At 36.8% G+C, this 20,951-nt stretch overlaps 1 protein-coding gene across 2 annotated transcripts in view; it reads left to right on the top strand.

Annotated features, from left to right (window-relative positions):
- Col4a6 (collagen type IV alpha 6 chain) overlaps positions 1 to 20,951 on the top strand; it is a 359,207-nt gene that overhangs the window by 111,527 nt on the left and 226,729 nt on the right. The window contains exon 1 of one of the 2 annotated variants that reach the window (XM_033760322.1): positions 6,585 to 6,611. The exons of the other annotated variant lie outside the window; for it this stretch is intronic. Within the exon in view, the coding sequence (XP_033616213.1) occupies positions 6,603 to 6,611 (9 nt within the window). The 5' untranslated portion in view covers positions 6,585 to 6,602. Of the gene's footprint in view, positions 1 to 6,584; positions 6,612 to 20,951 lie in introns of those variants that run through there. 2 annotated transcript variants of the gene reach the window in all.

The raw sequence follows: 20,951 nt of genomic DNA, 5'->3' as shown, positions 1-20,951 counted from the left end.
AAAAAAAAAAAAAAAAAAAAAAGCATGGTGCAGGCAAAGAAAAAGACCTGAGGATCAGTGAAATAGATTGGAAGACACAAAAACAACTCAGCTACCTCATTTTTGACAGGGGAACCAACCATCCTCAGTGGAGGAAAGATAGCCTCTTTAATAAATTGTGTTGGAAAAACTGGATTTCAACCTGCCAAAGATTAAAACTAGACCCTTATCTTTCACCATGCATGAAACTAAAATCCAAGTGGATTAAATATCTAAATATTAAAACAGAAGCACTAAACTTGCTGGAAGTTAAATTAGGTAGAACCCTTGACATTTGCATAGGAAGACTTTATGAACAAATCCTCGGTAGCATGGGAACTAGCACAAAGAATCAACAACTGTGATCTCTTTTTATTAAAAAGCTCCTGCACTGAAAAAGAAACCATCAACAGAACTAAAAGACAACTTACAATGTGGGAAAAAATTTTATCAGCTGTTTCTCAGATAAAGGACTATTATCTAGAATATATATAAAGAACTAAAAAAATCAGGCCCCCCAAATATTAAGACCCAATTAAATAATAGACATCTGAAATGAACAGATATTTCTCAGACAAAGAAGTAAAAGCAGCAAATACATTTACAAAAAAAATGTTCATAATTACTGGTCTTTCAAGAGATGCAGATGAAAACAACACAGAGTTTCCTCCTCACACCAGAAAGAATGGCTGATATCAAGAAATCAATCAATAACAAATCTTGGCAGGGCTGTGGGGAGAAAGGAACCCTTCTCCATTGTTGGTGGGAGTACAGACTGGTACAACCACTGTGGAAATCAATATGGAGATACCTCAAAGACTAGGATTAGAGTTTCCTTTGATCCAGCTATCCCTCTGCTGGGTGTCTTTCCAAAAGAATTAAAAGAATCATACCACAGTGATATATGAGCACCCATGTTTATAGCAGCACAGTTTGTAATAGCTAAAACTTGGAAACAGCCCAATTGCCCATCAGTTGGAGACTAGAGGAAGAAGATGTGGTTTTTCTATAAAATGGAATACTACTCTGCCATAAAAAAAGAGAAACTAGAGTCATTCATAGGAAAATGGATGCATATTAGGCCATACTCTTAAGTGAAATAAATACAACACACATGTGTAAATACCAAATAGTTTCTCTGGTGTGAAAAACTAAAAGTATAAATAGGATCGAAATTATATAACTGACAATGTGAAATAGGAAGGAAAGGGCTAAAAGTGTAAGGGAAGTGGTAAGGGTAGGGGAAAGGAAATAAGAGAAAAGAAAAAATATGGGAAAAGGAAAAAGGGAAACATGTCTGTAAGTAGGGGAGGGTGATGTGGTGAAGGAAGGGCAGGGGTATGGGGAAAAAATGAGAACCAAGGTCTGTCATGTAAAGGTTCAAGCACCCAATGTTGAATGTAACTGTGCTGTTTACTTTAAAAGTACCAATAAACTTAAAGAAAAAAAAAGACTTTCTTTACTGAAGTGTAGCTCAGTGGTAGAATACTTGCCTAGTATTTACTTGTTCCATTCACAGCATTGCAAAAACCAAATAAACAAACAACATAACCCTGTGAAAGGAGCCTCAAAGTTTTAGCAAATCTCATAAGATGATAGATACCACACTAATCTTGCCCAATCTTGTTCGATCTTTAGAACTAAGCTGGGTTTGGCCTGGTTAGTAGTTAGGAAAGGATGCATGACATACCTTAATCCTATAGACTGGACAGTAAATATATAATCTTTTTAGGGACTTTGGCATTATGGCCCAAAACACTCACTGTAAGTTCAATTTCCATGTTTTGTCTTTCAAATTCAGACCTATTTTCTAGGCTCCTGTTAATCTTCTCCAAAATGTACAGTGGTCCCTTGACTTATGAACTCAATTCTTTCCAGAGGGTGAGTTATAACTCAATTTAGTCAACTGAAGTCTCAGGCTCCTGTACACATCCTTCAAAGTCTCTCTGCTGTATGCAGGCAGATCTAAGTGTTCTGAGAGAGACATTGGCCCAGGATTTCTCAGTTAACCCCACACAGGAGAGGATGTTGTAATGCTCCTTCCAAAACTCTTTAACTCTATTTGTATCTGAGACCATCTGGAAAAGAGGTGGCTGAGTTCAGGTCATAACTCAATATTTGGTTGTAAGTTAAAACTAAAATTCTGGTAGTAATCCAAGTTGTTTATATGTCAGGCCAGTTGTAACTCATGGGTCCACTGCATTTGGGTTTGTTAGAGTATCTAGAGTAGTGTTGTATGCTAAAGTTGACGATTAAAAGAAGGGGACAGGTTTATGCTGTGGCCTTCAAGAACCACCTGGAATACAACTACATATCCCAATAGTATTCTCTAACTTGGCCTTGGGGAGGTAATGATTAAATGAGAAAATACTTAGAAAGCATGTAACCCAATGCCAGAAACGCAATAAGTGCTCCTTATGGGTGAGTCATTCGTGGATAATTCCTCTTCATCAATTAATGAGACTAGTATCTTCTTCAAAGGTTTGTCACAATGATTCTGTAAAGCATGTATGCAAAGGACCTTGACTTTTTCCTTCCTGGCAAAGTAAATGCTCATTTTTGAGAGCACATTGCTGTTCACACATTATAGAGAAAAATGTTAGGCTGTATTCAAATTAAATACAGGTTTAGGCTTTACTTCTTGCACATCAAGTGTGTCCCTCCCTCCCTTTCTATTTGTAGATGAAGAAAATGAAATGGAGGCAATATCCTGGTAAGTAGCACTTACACATAAACATATGCACCTCACAATATCCACACAAATTCTCTTCTGAAAGCCTGGGCTTTCTGAATTCCAAAAGCAAGAGCTGCAAGTAGGAACATTCTGACCAAAATTCCTGTGTCCCAAAGACCTTGCCACATAGATGGGGAAGAATTTTTGTATTAAGATAGCAATTACCCAGGCAATTTGCAAAGTGTATTTTACCTGACAGTATGCGTTCTGGAAGAAATGATCCCTGGTCACAAGCCTCACTCTGTGAATAAATATGTGGATAGATGCTGCACTATCTTGCATCTGCACGTGTGTGAATGTATGCAAGAACGTCTAAGTGTGTCTAATTTATATTTCTTGATGCCTGAAAAGGTAGAATTTAAGTGTTTTTTTTCTTTGCACACAACATCACTGTTAGTCCTCCATTGGAAACAACTGTTGTTGTGCTTGGTTTTCTCCCTTCTTTGTGCCGTTAAACAAGCAAGGCTTCCTGTTGAATTTTGAAGCATCTGACTTTAAAAGTAAAGTACAGTGTTAGTCAGGGTATTATCATCTGTGATCCCATCACAGAGCCATTCAGCCAATGTGCCTTTGCAATGGATCACAGCACCATGGTTTTATTTGCTCAAGGTATGGCTGGGAAATTCTCACCAGCTACCCTTTCATGTATATACAGTCACAAACACAGATTTACAGACAGAATCATCTACTTTTTAAAATGCTAATTATTTTTATATTTAAAACCCAAATTTTAAAAATTAAAAATTAAATTGCAACCACTGCTAAAATAATTCAATTTAAAATCACAACATGCAGATAAATATAAAGAAGGGGTAAGTAAGATCATCCCATCCCAGAAAGAACCACTGTCAACTTTATAACAGTGACAATTATATTTTCGTAGAACACAGATTTATTTGATTTCACCTTAGTAAAGAAAAGAAAACTGTCAATGGGCCACAATTCTTCAGAGGATGATAGCATTGTGACTTGAAATGAAGAAAAGCCAGGGTGCTAGCATGCACACCTGAAAGCTGACTGGAACCCCTGGGGCAAAGCTTGGCTTCATCAGAATTCATTATGGAGAGAACAGAGAACTAAATACCAGACTAGAAGCCATTTCCAAGGGATTGACAGTCCTTGCCCAGCCTCAATACTGTAAGAAAAACTTTGCCTGCTTATTGCTGGGTAAAACCTTAAGTATTGGCTTATGAGAGGGAAACAATTGGATTCCAACAGTCCACAAGGTATGCTCAAAAAACTTCACTGCCCTTAACCAGAAATGGTGTCAGTGCTACATATTAAGGTCCTATGAACATCATTTATTTTTCAGAAAGCATTCTTTTAAATACATCAATTATAGGGTACTGTTTGGGAGAATGGGATATGTGGTAGAAAGACATGAAGATCAGTGTTGGCAAGATTTAGATCAGTGCTTAGCAAGATTTAGTTGTTACTTATGGAGAGAGAAAAATGAGAAATATTTCCTGAAGTACTTTTTAAATATTTACTTATATTGTTGCCACCCATGAGCATGCCAAATATATGGATTTCTCTCAGAGTTGACTTTTTTTTCTTTTCATCTATCCCTACAACTCTGGTTCTCAAATGGTAGCATGCCTCAGAAGCACTTGTAAGGCTTGGTAGTGAGAATGCTGCTCCCATTTTCCAACTTAGTAGGTCTAGGGTAGGGGCCTGAGGATTTACATTTCTCACAAATTCCTAAGTGGAGATGATGATGTTGGTTTGGGGATCAGATTCTGGGCATCCAAAGATGTTGAGGAAAAAGATGAAACTGAATTTTCCAAAAAGTATTCTTGATTTAGGCTAATTTTTATAGAAATTTATCAGATTTAGTACCACCAACCCACCACTTTCCCTTTAACAGATTTTATTTTTAAATCTATGATATCTTTCTGTTGTTGTTATTGTTGTTGTTTTGTTTTGTTTTGTTTTGAGATAGTCTTACTGCGTAGCTGGGTTGGGCTTGAACTACCAAGTGCTGGGATTACAGGCATGCAATAGCATGCCTGGCTCTATGATGGTATTTTTTCCCATAATTCCCTTTGATCTAGCCTTCTGCCATTAAATCAGCAAAAATTCTCCTATGTTAGTTTTTCTGAAAAAATATAGTCTCCCAATACCTTAATGGTCTGGTCTCCGTTGGAAAGGATTATTGGCTCTGCCAATTTTTAGCTGTAGATTCTCGAGCAAGTTATCTAACAACTCTGAACTCCAGCGTCCAATCTGTAAGGACAAAAATGGAAACAAACAAAAAAACACCAGGCTCTCCCAGGAAATATGAGCCGTAAACAAAATAAGGATTATATAAAATGCCTAGTATAAGAGACCGTAGACATTAAGCCCATCCCCATTTTATTATGGTATTTATGTTGCAAAGGGTGCAATCTATAATAGGACATATTATCTATTTAATCGAGCCTAGGCAATGTCTCATAGATATCTTCCCAAGTTAAGTTTTCCCTGAGGTTCTAAGGCTTTTGTGTGTGTGTCAGGGACAAGTGGGAACAGGTTTAATAATTATAGCAAACATTTATGGATGCCTGCTCCTATGATTACCAAAAATGATCTCATCTAATCCTAAGTACAGCTGTGTAATGAAGGTATTTTTATTATTACTTTATGGAGTCTCAGAGAAGTTAGGTAACTGGCCTGAGGTCACACAGATGTTAATAAATGAAAAGCCAGGACTTAAATCAAGGGTTACCTTTTCTTCAAATTTTGAGCTCCTGTAAACACTGCCTCTGCAGCTCAGAATCATAAGCTGTCCCTGTCTGGAGGTGACCTTATGAGTCCAATCCCCCTGTAGTAGAGGTGAAACAACTAAAGTTCAGGAGAGGAGTGAGATACCCTAGCCTAACTCACTAATAGAGCCAAGTTCAAAACTTAGTTGGGCTTTAATCTCTGTGGGTTTTACAGCAATGTAGTTTTGCTTTGGTGTAAATAGAAGTTTTCACTCCCTTATTCAGGCCTAAGAAAAACAATCCTCTGCTGAATAGGAGGGGGAAATTAAATATTCCAGCTGTCAGATGGAGAAGAGGAAAGCCTTATTTGCTGCCAATATTGGTAACATAAATACACTCAACCAGGGCTGACTTTGAGCTCTCCATACAACAGCACTAGAGCTGAGCTGGGAAGAGATGCACGTAATTCATTGCCTCCAGTCAGTGTGAGCTGACTCTAGCATAACATTCCCATTTTTTTGTAGAGAATAACAAACTAAACACTGAGTATTATTCCATGGTAAGATTCTGACAGTCAAGGAAAAAAATGAGTGTTCTGTATATGCCAAGATTCTGAATTTCAGCAGAATTGGTATTCTGGCCAATTCCTTTTTTAGAGTTTACGACTGGTTCTATTAGTGAAACTGAGCCCCTGCCAAGTGCCTCTCATGGCTTATTTAGAGAGCCTTTTTCCCCAAAGGATACATGAATATATTTTGTTATAATCTATCTTTAGAAATGCTTATCCCTTGTTTCAAATGCTATCTTTGATATTGAGGATAGATTAAAACACTTAAGAGAAGTTGTTTTTGTGTTGGCTTTTATTTTTTAACTTTCAAAAAAATTCTTCTAAAACTTACAAAATGACCCAACAAATACTTATTTATTTTAGGAAATTTATAGAATCCAAACAAACAAAAGAAAATAACTTTTAAAGACACCTGTTTCTAAGATCCAGTGGTAAACATGGTTAACATACTATATACTATGCTGTTAATATTTTTCCTATATGCAGATAGAATTTATTTTGAAAAATAGCTGTCTGTGAAGGAAATCCATTTACAAAATGAAAAGCTATCACAGATTGTTATCCTCTCTCTACAGATCCTGCCACACTATTTGTATTCATGGAAATGGTATGTTATCTATATTAATGCTGATGTTTTACACACATTTGAGGATAATTCTACTAATGGGGATTGTTATCTCTGAGTACAGATGGGACTAAAAAGACCAGGGTGACAGTCTCAAGCCCTTTTCACTCTGTAGACCACTGTACACACAAGGACTGTTTTTGAGTTATGGTTACAGCTGTGCCGATGTTCTGGTTGATTGCGACTCTGCCTCTGAAACATGAGGTTATCCTGAAGCTCAGGAAACAACCTCCTTTTGCACTCCTTATTGCTGTAGCCAGCCTGGCTTGCTGCTTGTTTCCTGTTGTCTGTGGCTGTGCCCCACTATTTGAAGTGGGGCTCCAGAGCAGCTTTAATGAGTTTTCTTCTGCCCTCCCTGCTTGGGATTGCCTCACTGCAGCTCACAGTATAAGGTCTAATCTGGTGTCCTGAGGCCATTTACCCTTTTCACATATGCCCAGCAGGGCACTGGTGGAAATGGAATTTGTTCATTCCCTCGACTCAAATCGACTCAGTCGTGATTTTAGTGAAACAATACCCTAGAAAAAAATCACCAGTCATAATTCCAAGTGGCTGACTCTGGGAAATTAATGTTTTTTTTTGAAGTAGACACTCATTAACCTGGGTAATAATGGCCATTAAGATTTACTCAAAAGTAAGGTAAAGCAATTGGCCACTCTCGGAATCTTCACTTTTGGCTGTTAGCCTCAAATGTGCATTTTCTTGAGTCTCTTCTGACAATTTTCTCGAATTCAATTCCTTGCTTGAAGGCCAAAGCTGATAGCTACAAAATGTTTTTGAGAAACGCAACTCATGCAACTTTCAGGAGTTGCTCAAAGTTGTGGTAAACTGCATAATGTGTGTGTGTGTGTGTGTGTGAGAGAGAGAGAGAGAGAGAGAGAGAGAGAGAGAGAGAGAGATTTGGTGGATTCATGCTGATGTTTTGTTAAAGTCCTTATTTTGTGGTAAGGGTAGACTAGTAGGCTCCCTCCAGAGAGAAGGACCAAAAGCCTCTTTTTCGTCTTCAGTAAAAGCAATGCTCATGAAATGTTGACAATTTTCTTATGGGAAAGGCAGTTTCCACATGGCCTCCTGTTCTAAGGTGGTGATCTCTAGGCAGCAAAGCCACCTGACCTTCCAATTAAATGTTGGTGCCCAAGAGGGTCCCCATTTTTTCCTATTGGTGTTGCTTTGAATCCTTATGAATTACATTTAGACCTATGATCCTCAACGTTTACTGTACATTGTAATTACATGGGGGGGCTTTCAAAATGTGCATGCCTGAGCCTTACCTCCAGAGCCTCTCTGATTTCATTCATCTGGAATGGGGCCTGAGCAATGGGATTTTTCAAAACTTCCCCAAGTAACCCTAATGTGCAACCACAGTTGAGAACATCCTGATTTGTGACAGATGCTGTACATCTATGGCAAAGATGATGAAAATTAACAGCACACTATTGAAAGAGGCACAGTGCCCCTGCAGCCTTAATCATGGATTCTTTCCAAATCTCTTTGACCTAGGGCAATAAACATCAATCCACCAAATTTGCATTGGCCCTACCTGTGTTTGACAAATGTCAACTCAACCATGCTGTACCCCTTTCCATTTAGTATGTTCAACTTGCATAACGTTGAGGGTGCAAATCTCATACCTGACCTTGTATTCAGTTGAGTAATTGTGCAGGGTGGCCTAAGAGTTAATCTGATTAATGCTTATCTCCTAAACTTGGGCTATTAGCTATTGTTCCTCTTTTGTTATTGTAGGCTTCAACATGTATCTGCCTTATCGTCAGTTCCAAATGGTTCAATAACTCATGCACTTTTGCCACAGCCAGAAGATGACTACATGTGTTTTATTTAGATAAACTATAATTATACAGACTTTCAACTGTTTTGGTAACTTTGGTCCATTTGTGTTTAAGTGGTAAAATCCTTTCTTCATTGTTATACACTAAAAATCATCTGAAAACAGATTTGTTTGGTTAATGAAGTTATGTAGGATGGAGGAGATGGGGGAAGGAATATAGTATTTGAGATCATAGTAAGTATAGATTAAAAGTAAGTGGAGCAACTTTTGTTTGCTTAGAAGGCTCAAAGCAAGGTAACTAAACCCTACATTGAGAGAACAGCAGTTGGAACAGGTCTCCACCCTACAATGTTTCCTAGCTTATTTTAGACATTTAATTCAATCTAGGGCCTATATTAGTAATAGGTACATTATCCCTCACCATCTAGGATTAGTCTTTTTCTAGGTAACAGACTAAGTGTGTAGTTGATTTCTATGTAAAATGGAAATAGAAATTATATTTACTTAAATACATGCATTTGTGCTGGAGTCTTTCCTGTAAAGTTATCACTGCTTTTGAGGGAGGAAATGGGTTTTTTTTAAATTAGGACATGATTTACAAAGCAGCTATCTGAACCCACAAAAACTAGATGCAAGTAAACTTGCCAGTTTAAAACCAAGGGATCTTGATTTAAACACAAATGATGGTTGATCATACAATATTGTATTAATTTAAAGCACTCTTCTCAAAATAATTCATTGCAAATGCATTATTGGCAATATAGCTTTTAATGTGTGACACATTCCTCAAGACAAGTTAAAAGTATTTTTTTGAAACATCAAAAAAAATGCCTTCTGGAAGGGCTTTAAGTGCTGAGCCTCAGCAAAATTCAAGTTTTATCTTAAGCACAAATCCTTTATGTTTAAAAATCTTCCTCAAAACTCTGAGATTCTGCCAAGTAAGATGGCTAAAGCAGAAGATGACAGTTAGGTTTTATTTTGTTTATAAATCTGTTCCTTCTTTCTTGTTATTCTTGGTGGCCAGGAGAGAGGTCCTGGGTTGCTTTGTTCTTTCATTGGGATCACTACTTTGCCACGTGAAGAGTTTTTGAAAGCTTTACTCTGCTTCCTTGAAACAATAGGCAAATGCAATTTCTGCCTTTAAGTACATTCTCAGTGGAATCATATTTTGGGTGTTTGTAGGGGCTAATTTTAGGCATGGAGTCCTATCCTGGAAGTTTTAATGCAGGGCTGAGGCTGCAAGAAGCATTCATCTACAATGGAGTTGATTTTATCCTCAGGATTTGATAAAATAGAAACAGTATTTACTACAATCAGCCAAGTGGATCTTTATAAATAGAACACTCATTAAAAAGAAAATAACAAAAGGAAAGAATTTGTATTTTATCCCTGTGTTTGATAATGGACAGCTAAGATTGTCTAATAAATTTCACTATTGTTGCTCTTCTATGCCACTTGATTGGGCCACCTTTGGATAATAGCTATATGTGTTTAAATGGCAAGCAATTTAACTCCCTCCAACCCTCCCTCCCCTTTCCCTTCCCTTTGACTATTTTGGCTTTTTGTCTTGGAAACAAAAATAGTTGGCAAATTTTATTCATTTTTATCCTAATTTGGAGTAGAAGCGTAAAAACTAAAATTTTAGTGCAATCTTTCTGGTCCCTCGGTCACTCTGAACATTTCTTGAGTGAGTAATGTATACAGCATTCGATTTTACACTTCAACCAAATTTCAAACTTAAGATCCCTTCCAATCTTAAAATCCTATTAATATTTAATCCTAAACCTGAATATATCTATAGCTAGGCATATTTATTCTTATTTGGTAATTTTTTGTTGTTATGTTTTTTCTTGAAAGAGAGAGTTTTATAAGCAGTAACTTTTCATTCTGTAATTGGACATTACATCCAACCAAAAATTGACCTTGAGAGTCTAATTTTTAGGGTGCTTTAGATTGCTAACTATGCAGCCTAGATCTTGCCGTAGAGTTTTTCCCCTAATTTAATGGCACAAAGGGAAAAAAAAAACTTTACACAAATGGAGTCAAGTTGGCTATCACAATGGTAAGTAGGGGGATCTTTTTCAAATGAGAAGGGGAACAAGAGATAGAAAGAGAAAGTAGGAAAGTTCGATTTTAAAGAAAGTTGAAGAAAAGTGGAAATAGAGAAAAAAGCAAAAAAAGCTATATTTTAGTGATATATAAAGCAGATGTTTGTTAAACTGAATCAATCTACCTTCTAGCTTATGGCTACAATGTGAAATCCTAGTGAGATTGTACTGAAATAAAATAGGAGTGAAAGAATGATCTTGACTTGAGTACACCTTTGTATATAAACTTGTGTACTTGTGACATATGAGTTAGGGGATCAATATCCCAAGCAGACAGAACAAGTAGTACACAGGTTCACAGTAAAAATTTCATATTTTAACAAGAAGATTAATGTGACCAAAAAGAAGTGAGTGAGAAGTAGATTTCTAGATTAGGTTAGAAAGTTAAAAGGATGAGTGAAAAGAGACTCAGAGGCCATTGCAGAGGTTTTAGCTTTTACTCAGAGTAAAATAGGGAGTTATTGGAGCATTTAGGACATAGGAAAAACATATTTTAAAAGATGATTGGCTGCAGAAGGAGGGTGAGAGAGAGAGAGAGAGAGAGAGAGAGAGAGAGAGAGACACCAATCAAAAGATTATTGTAATTAAGCTGTCTACAAATATCCTCTGGATATAGGTATGGCTCAAAGGTTTACCAAACTCAACAAAGGACATCCCCCTTTCCCTTCCTCACAAACTTGATCCTCTTGCATTGTTCTCTATCTCCGTGAATGATGCTACCATCCACCCATCTATCAGACAGAAACCTGCACGTTATCTTTGTTTCCTTACTTTCTCTCACCCCTCATACCTAATTGTTCACCAATTTTTTTTTTTTTTTTTTTTTTTTTTTTTTGTGCCAGGGATTGAACTCCGGTCCTTGTGCTTGCGAGGCAGGCGGTTGAACCACTGAGCTAAATCCCCGGTCGCCAAATCTTTTTTAAATTTAATAATACCCTTCACTAACCTGTCTTTATCTCTATCTCTACTGATTCTTCAGACCAACATCATATCTAACTTTAATTATTAGAGTGGCCTCCTAAAGGTCTCTTTATCCACTGTCCTGCTCTAGTTTATGCCACATTCGACAATTGAAATGATCTTTACAAATGCAAATCTTCTCAAGTCTTCCAGTACTTAAAACCCTTCGACTGTCTCCTGTGAGGAATGAGATGGGAACAATATTCTGTATCATTATGGTCTGGATCTAAAATGTTCCCTAAAGCCCAGCTGATGGGCTTTTAGAAAGTGATTGATCATGAGGATTCCAATGTTATTAAGTGGATTCACCCACTGATGTAGTTATATTCTGATGGCATTGTTAAAAGATGATCAAAATAGGAGAAGGCACCTAGGTGAGGGGAGAAAGTCATGAGGGTGTGACACTAGGCACTGGATCTGGTCCCCAGTCCCTTCTTCTGTCTTCCATTACTTCCACGACTTCCATGAGCTTTTCTTAACCATGCCATTCCACGTTGATGTTTTTGTCTTACATAGGCCTAAAAGCAATGGCGCCACCTAAGCCCACTGTGAGACCTCTGAAAACAATTTGCCAAAATAAATATTTTCTGATTTAAGCTGTTTACATAAGATATTTTGTCCTAGCAACAGAAAGCTAACCCATGTATGACCTGGCTCTACTTTTACTTCCAGCTTCAACTCAGCCAATCCCTTCCCTTGCTTATTACATTATAATTAGACTCATTTCCTTGACTGCACCAAACCTTTTACCAGCTCAGGGTCTACTTATTACTTATTCTTTGTCTGAGATGTAGTCCTTTCCATTTGTTTATATGGATAATACTACTTCAGGTCTTAAAGGACTTTACTGAGGGAAGCTGACAATCCTTGAGTGTTCATCTAATTACGACTTTCTCATTAATCTTCCTTATAGTGCTACTTTATTTTCCTTCTTAATATTTAATACAACATCTACATTTTTATATAGGTAGAAACCTAACTGCCTATCTACATATACACTGGATTCTTGGAATAACTGAGTTATTTAAGTTCTGTTAGAGCAAGAGCTCTATGTGCTTTCATGATTTCTAGTGTCTGTCAGTGTGTAATGTAAGATCTGACATATATCAAACACTCTAACACACGTTTGAATAAATGAACAAAGTCTCTTACCATTAAACAAGCCTTGTGGCTTTCTAATTTTATCATTAAAGTATATGTAGAGTCACAGTTTCATGCAGTATATGTCAATTGAGTACTTACCTCACCAAGCACTGTGCTCTTCTCTATTACAAAGTCCCCCAAATTAGCAAAACATGCCTGTTCTTACAAACTTTGTTTCTAAATAGGTATGGAAAATATAAACTGTGCAGCAAAATTCCTACTAAAATCATCTATAGAATGTTCTATGGCTATTTCCCCTCACTGAACACAGTGAGTTTTTTGTTTGTTTTTTTGTTTGTTGGTTTGGTTTGGTTTTTTGTTTTTTGTTTCAAAAGGCATGATAGCTTAGAAGAATTCTTAGGAGGAGGTTATGTGGCCCTCTGTATGTCACCTTAGTCTCCCACATTTTGGGGTCTGGCCCTAAACTTTGATTCCTGAAAAACTTTGTCATCCCAGCAGAAGTAGGGAGTACATCATTTGCTAAAGACAGGCACACTCTAGCCACAATGGGCTGGAATACTAATTTATTGAATTAGTAGAAGAAACAACCGCTGAAAACCAGATGGTCAAATGAAGAAACCTACTTCTAGGAAAATCCATTTGGGAAGCCAGAAAATAGCAAGATTTGTTGGTGTGTATAATAACACTGCCAAGAGAGCTGGTTGCATAATGTAACACTAACATTTGCTGGCAGCCGACTGTAAGGGGCTGATCCATCAATGTGCAGGATGGGAATGTGTTGATGTCAAAGAATGAAAAGTAGGTTTCTCAAGCCAAGTGTTCTTCTTGGCCTTGACAGTACTGTATTTTCAAGGATTTCCTTTTGAAAATCCTAAATTTCTTTTTTTTTTATTTGAGTTTATTGGTACATTTTAGGTATACAGTACCATCACATTCATTGTTGGGATCTTGTACTCTACATGACAGGTCTTGGTTCTCATTTTTTCCCCTTGTCCCTTCCCTCCCTTTACCCCCTCCTTCCCTCCCCATTTACAAACACTTTCCATTTTTTCATTTTCTCACATTTTTTTCTTTTCCCTTATTACTCTTCACCTACCCATCCCAGTTTCCCTACACCTTTAGCCCTTTTCTTCCCATATCACAATGTTAGTTATCTCATTAGGATGTTATGTACTATTACAGTTTATTCACACCAGAGAAAGTATTCGTTATTTACACATGTGTCACTTTCCTATGAATGAATCTAACTTCTCATTCTTTATGGCTGAGTAATATTCCATTTCATAGAAAAACCACATCTTCTTTATCCAGTTTCCAACTGATGGGCAAATGGTCTGCTTCCAAGTTTCAGCTATTACAAACTGTGCCACTATAAACACAGGTGTGCATATATCACTGTGATATGATTCGTTTAGTTATTTTGGAAAGATACCCAGAAGAGGGATGGCTGGGTCAAATGGAACCTCTAGTCCCAGCTCTTTGAGATATCTCCATATTGATTTCCATAGTGGTTGCACCAGTCTGCACTCCCACCAACAATGGAGAAGGGTTCCTTTCTCCCCACAACCTAGCCAACATTTGTTATTGCTTGATTTCTTGATAGCACCCATTCTTTTTGGGGTGAGGTGGAATCACAGTGTTGTTTTCATCTGCATCTCTTGAATGACCAGTGAAATTCTGCACTGCAAAAGAAATCATCAACAAAACTAAGAGACAGCCTACAATGTAGGAAAAAAATTTTACCAGCTGCTCCTCAAACAAAGAACTATTATCTAGAATACATAAAGAACTAAAAGAAAATCACCCCCCCCAAAATATAAAGACCCAATTACAAAATGGGCATCTGAAATGAATGGACATTTCTCAGACAAAGAAGTAAAAGCAGCAAGTAATTATATGAAAATCCTAATTTTCAGTATTACCAACTAACTTTCTTTCTCCCCATGACTCTCATTCTGGACTGGCTGTAACCTTGGAACCTTTTCTGTCTCTTTTAAGGTGACTTTGCACCACAGGTCTTATCTACTGTGTTTTAATTTTATTTGTCAAATTTTCAGAGATTGATGGGTGCATTGTTGGGTCCTCTGGGATTCTTTATATAATGTAGTACAACTCTAAAGTGAAAGAGCAAAGTGCCTTTCTGACTCAAGATTCTGACCTTTTTTTCAGGTGGAAGAAAAATTATTTAATGGTAGGAGTGATTAATTTTGTTTTTAGGCATTAGAAAAGGCTTTTGGGATGACATTGGAGTTCAACCTCAGTTTAGAAGTTTTAGAGGTAGGATGGAGAATATAGTGATGTTTAAGTAAAGGGAATAACTTGTATAAATGTTGTTGGGTACTTGTAATGCACTGTTTCAGATTATAGTGAGTTAAGCACAGTCCTGTGGGAATTTAGGTCAAATGACAGCGGGCTCAGATACATCTTTTGTTGTGTGATTCGGTCAGACTTCAAAACCCTAGGACACAACAAGTATTTTCCATCCTATCTGAAACACTGCACACAAGTTAAGCCTCAATTCTAAATTACCAAAACCTCTTCTAAATATTTTACACACAAATATGAGTCTTTCTTCTATAAGCTTCTAAAAGTTTTCCTTCACATGGCCTTTATAAAGTATCATATGAATATGTGAGTTTGGCCTGCATTCCTATCCTCCCCTTTGAGTAGACACAAAGTTCCTGGAACAGAAAAAATTATTTTTCAATGAACAATCTGAGATATTTGCCCCTTCTATGAATATCATTACACTTTTATTATATTCCTCAAAATATAAAGTACCATTTTACACATTTTTAAACCTTATATAAATGCTATGTTTTGTTTTGTTTTGATTTTCTTTCCTTTTTTTTTTTTTTTTTTTTTTTTTTTTTTTTTTTTTTTTGTACCAGAATCGAATTTGGGACCTTGCACTTGCAAGGCAGGTGGCGGCACCACTGAGCTAAATCCGCAGCCCCAGATTTGTTTTATTTTGTTTTACAATGCTGGGAATGAAACTCAGGGTCTCACACACTAGGCAAGTGCTCTACCACTGAGCTACATATTCAGTCTGCTATACATCACTATGCTGTTTATTATTGTCATCGTTTTAAAGTTCATCTATGTTTACACCTGTACTTCCTTCATTTTAGCTGTTATGTAGTATTCCATTTTATGCCCATAATCATGATTTGTCTTCTCTTGTTAAATAGTTAAGTTGTTTTACCAACAAGTTTATTGGTACATTTTAGGTATACATTCATCACTAGGATCTTGTACCTTTGCATGATGTGTCTTGGTTCTTGTTTTTTCCCCATTCCCCTGCCCTCCCTTCACCCCCTCCACCCTTCCCTATTTACAGAGACTTTGTTTCTATGTTTGCTTGTAACATACATAACATTGTGGAAAACATTTGATAGTATTTAGAGAGTTAGAAATCCACATGGTCTTAAATGAAGCAAGTTTATTCCTGATATAAATACTATATCTGCACTGTTCAATATAGTAGTCATTAACCACATGTGGCCACTTATATTTTAATTAGTTAAAATTTAAATTCCAGTTTCTCGGTTGAGCTAGCCACATTTCCCATGTCTAATAGGCACAGTAGCTAGTGGTTACCAAACTGAATGGCATTTATAAAGATCATTTCCATCATTACAGATACTTCTATGCTACCCTAAAAATATAACTTTGTGTGTTCCCCATATACTGGATTTTTTTGAGCATTGGGATTGAACACGTGGCCATTACATCAACCTGCATGCCCAGCCCTTTTTTCATTTTTCTTTTTGAGACAGCATCTTAATAAGTTGATAAGTTGACCACGCTGGGCTCAAACTTCTTATCCTCCTTCTCCAGACTCCAAAAATGCTGGAATTACAAGCATGTGCCACCAAAGTTGGCGGTTCCCAGTATACTATGAACATAAAAAGCATTCACTATCTATTGGATGAATGAATGAGAAGGCATTGCATTGTATGATTTTGCATAGTGTTACGTGAGTTCCAGGAATAATAACTCTAGTAGTTTAGAAGAAATGATTTGAACAGTGTCAGGATAGTTTATATGACTTTGGAGGAAAACTGAATAAGGTACAGATTCAGGACATTCAACTGCAATTTAGTAAAAGAAAGAGTTGCAATCATTATTGTGGAGTAAATCAGATAGCTCAGAAGCAGAGAAGCTGTAGCAAGAATCAGATCCAAGACAAGACTGTTACTAGGAGAAACTGAGTCATGATGTTGAATGCCAAAAATATTAAAAGGAAACCAACAGATAGAGTGCAAGCCAGGTCAGAGAGAGCAGGTCAGGACAGAGGCTGTGAACAACACGAAGGTAACAGAAGTCTGTCTTCTGGGCTTTGAGGGTTGGGTAAACTTTCATTCTTAAGATCAAAATCTTGTTGTTCATTTCCTTATTGCCATCACTGAACAAGAAGGAAGACTACTTATTTATATTAGAATCTATGGCTAAGAGAGAGTTACTGTAGTACCATATATCCCTGAAAATAAGACCAGGTCTTACATTAATTTTTGCTTCAAAAGACACAATAGGGCTTATTTTCAGGGGATGTCTTATTGTTTCACATTCAAAATCTATATTTATCCATGTACAACAATAAACATTTATTCATATCCAAAAATTTGCATTTATTCAAGTACTATCATGTCATCTTCTGGAATGCCATCATAACTCTCCAAACCCCAAATTCTGGCCTAAATTTCTTGCAACTCCATTTCCAGTAGAGCCATTTGCCCCAATCTCTCATGTCCAGCAACAGAGCTCTCCTTTAATGAGCACTTCTTGTCCATGCAGCCTGTCCATGATGCACTGGCAACACAGCTGTTGGTGATTTTATCCCATGAATTCTTCAACTAAGTCACTACCTCTTACAAGCTACGATTCACAAAGTTTCTATTAAATTAAGTGTTAATCAAGGACTTGTGAGACAGCAGTGGCAACAAAAATGATGACAGTTTAGAATGATGGTTCACACAAAAGTGACAAATAATTGAAGGCACCAAAATTCAGAAAACGTTTATTTCATAAAAGTGCATTAAGTATATCTGTTACTACACACAATATAGTGAATTATGAAGATTCATATTCGACACAATCTCATCCATCTGTTATTTAGTGTGCACTTTATTTGTGTTTTGTGTTTGTACTCCAATTGGTGATTCTTCAGTAAGTCTCTAGCTCATCTGTTTAAGAGGGATTTACTTCTCATACAAAGGCACCCAGTTATGCATTTATAATTGCTTAATTATAATTTAAATTATCACCTAAGTGTTATTGTCAATAATATATTTATTTATATGTAATTATATATTAATATTGCTAGTTTACAATTCAATATATCTGTCATGCATTGAAACAGATGTACTAAATGCATCCATCTGGCTAAGATTATAACTGGGGTTTATTTGGGGGTTAAGACTTATAAGCATCCTGAGAAATCATGTTGGGGCTTTTCTTTTTAGGTCTTATTTGGGGGGAATATCTTAGGTGAAAGAACAGAATTTGACTCCTACTACAAATAGCTATGAAAATTTTGGAAGGATGAAAGTGGGACTTGAACTGAGCTGCTAAGAACTGAATTTCTAAGTGTAATTACTCTGGGGATAGGAGACAAGGGGGGGAACAAGTCTTAAAAAAGAAAAGCAGATCAAAAAGGAACGGGGAATGAAAAGGGCAGAGGTCAGCCAAATATAGGATACAATGAGAAGAACTTTGCAAGAGGTCTTAATGTTGGTTTTCTGTTAGAGTAATTGTAGAGTTCTTTTGAAAGATTTTTTAAAAAGCAGGATTGTGGTGTGGGGCTCAGAAATTATTGGTCTGTTTTAGTCAGAAAGCACATAGAAATCTAGCCCTGGGCTTCTACCCAGTTTTCTGAGCTGTCATGATTGTCCACTCCTGATTTTCCTCGAACGCTGTCCATGTCTTCTCTAAGAGTCAAAACTATTGATTCAAAAATCATTTTTCCAAAATTTTTCACGGGCAGGGGTCATGTTTGTGGTCAGAGAGGCAATTGAATATGAGCAGAAAGACATAAATATGTTAATCAAACAGGCAATCTTTATGTCATCTTGTCATGCAGTGTGAATGACAGCTAGACAATATAAATCTTAACTCTACTACCCACCCACCCCTTTCTGTTTACCTATTATAGATAACACAGCTCATTTAAACTTTCAATTGTTATCCTAAAATTCAGTAATCAGATTAATGCCTACTTTTGAAACAAATAAATGTATATCTAATTCTATGGCCAGAGCAAATAGACCTGCTCATGTACTTGCTTAAAGTAGTGCAATTTTGTTTTTCACCATGGTTTTTGAGGTTACAGTATATGACAGAAGGACTAGAGACAGGTTGCCCAAAAAGGCCAAAAACATTCTATCACAGCATAGGAAAGTTATCCTACAAGTGGAAACTGTGTGTTATGGGAGAGTAATAAACTATTTACCAACAGTGAGTTTGCAATCTGAGAAATCTCTCCCAATGCTTTTCATTCCCCTTCAAAGGTACTGAGGATTAGAGTCTTGAACAAGATCAGTCTGAAAACAATTTATGTGTGCATTGCTAATTTTTACAAAGAACACAGCTCTTTATTCCCAAGGCCATTTCTTGCTCTGACTCCCCTAGTTCTTTCCACCTCATGTAACTTGACTCTTCCACCTCAAATCCCTGTGCCCAGGCATAAGCCAGCTTACTAAAATGTGGGCAGGTGTCTTGGCATGCACGGGCAATCAAATGTTTGAAGGAAATTGATGAATAACCATGTGTCCAAGGATCCACAAGGCTTAGGAAATGAAAAGGCTTATTCTTATGGTTAAACACTGGGAATGCCATCTCATTCCTGTCCACTGATTTTTCTATTATCAGCTGGAAAGCAACCAACAGATCCCTTGTCCTCCTACCAGAATGCAAATTAGCCCTCTTTGAAGTCTCACTTTTGTCCTCAGGGTTAGGAATGCTGCAATTTTCTCAAAAGAAATCTAGCTGATACAACTAATTGGGCATGAAAGATCATAATTGCAGTATGGCAACATCAACCTGCATATTCCTAAAACTGGTTATTGAGCCTCATAATGTACATCTTTAGGTCCTAATAGCATCACTTAGAAGCCAATAGTTAGACCTATCATTCTGTGAATAGACTGTTAGAGACAATATTCCTAGATAGATGAATAAACTATTTAAGATAGGTTTGGGAAAATAATTCATGATAAAAAATACTAACATATATCGAATCCTTGTTATATGCCCAGCACCAATGTTTGTGCTATTTTATTTAATCATAACAAAGCAAAGAGGGTAGGTAGTGTTATTCATATTCCCATGTCTCAGGTGAGGAAACTGAGCTCAGTGAAATGATGTAATTTGTCCAAGATTACACAGCTAGTAAAATAATGACTGAGCATTTACTTTCATGTATGTTTTGATTCAGAACATATGCTTTTGCCTTTTTCTTGGAAGGTGTCTGTCTGCTCCTTGCCTCACTAGCGAGAGCTCATCTGATTTTAATTTGTTAGAAACCAAAAATACAGTAGAATAAAAAGATGTTTCCTTTTTACGTGATGGATTATCCTGTTTTATTTTACATGTCAGCAATAATTTTAAGGCCCACTGTTGAAATTTGATCATTTATCATAAGTATTTATTGGGTATGTATTATGTACCAGCACAAGGAGAGTGATTCAAAGAAGTGTAAGAAGTAGAGGGCCGGGGATTTAGCTCAGTGGTTTCAGTGGCCTGCCTTGCAAGCACAAGGACCTGAGTTCAATCCCCGGTACCAAAAACAAACAAACAAACCAACAAAAAGAAGCAGGTTTTACCACTGAAAAGGTGTACTGCCAGAGAAATAAGCCTAAATAACATATAGTCTGCAAGACGATATGTACATATGCACATAAAATAATACACCAACTCCTATAACAAGTGTTGTGGGAAACAGACAGCAAGGTATGAATATGAAGGACACTGGCATGAAAACCAAAAAGCTTTGTTTTGGAGACAGTAAAACAATTCAATTTTCATTTAAAAATACTGGGCCTACTTAGGTCATTCTTGCTTTCTTTTTTTAAATCAGTACATCTTCACTGTACATAATGAATACATTCATAATGGGGAGTTGGCACATATGCATATCACATATTAATGGTTTTTCTTTGCCTTCCCCTCCCCTCTACCCCCTCTCCCTTCATCTCTAGATCCCCTTACTACTTGCAAAAATGTTAACTTCTCTGTTTCTTATCTGTCTCTAATTTTGGTCTTTAAATTTCTGTAAATTTAGCTTTTGGTGTTGGATTTCATTCACTTAGCATTATGGTCTCAAAGTGCATCCATCTTCCTACAAATGACTCAAATTTATCCTTC

The sequence above is a fragment of the Fukomys damarensis genome, unplaced genomic scaffold (genome assembly GCF_012274545.1).
Source record: "Fukomys damarensis isolate Sample0158 unplaced genomic scaffold, DMR_v1.0_HiC HiC_scaffold_39, whole genome shotgun sequence".
NCBI classification, from domain to species: Eukaryota; Metazoa; Chordata; class Mammalia; order Rodentia; family Bathyergidae; genus Fukomys; species Fukomys damarensis.
The sequence above is the reverse complement of the archived record's forward strand: the minus strand, read 5'-3'. Positions and strand labels throughout refer to the sequence as shown.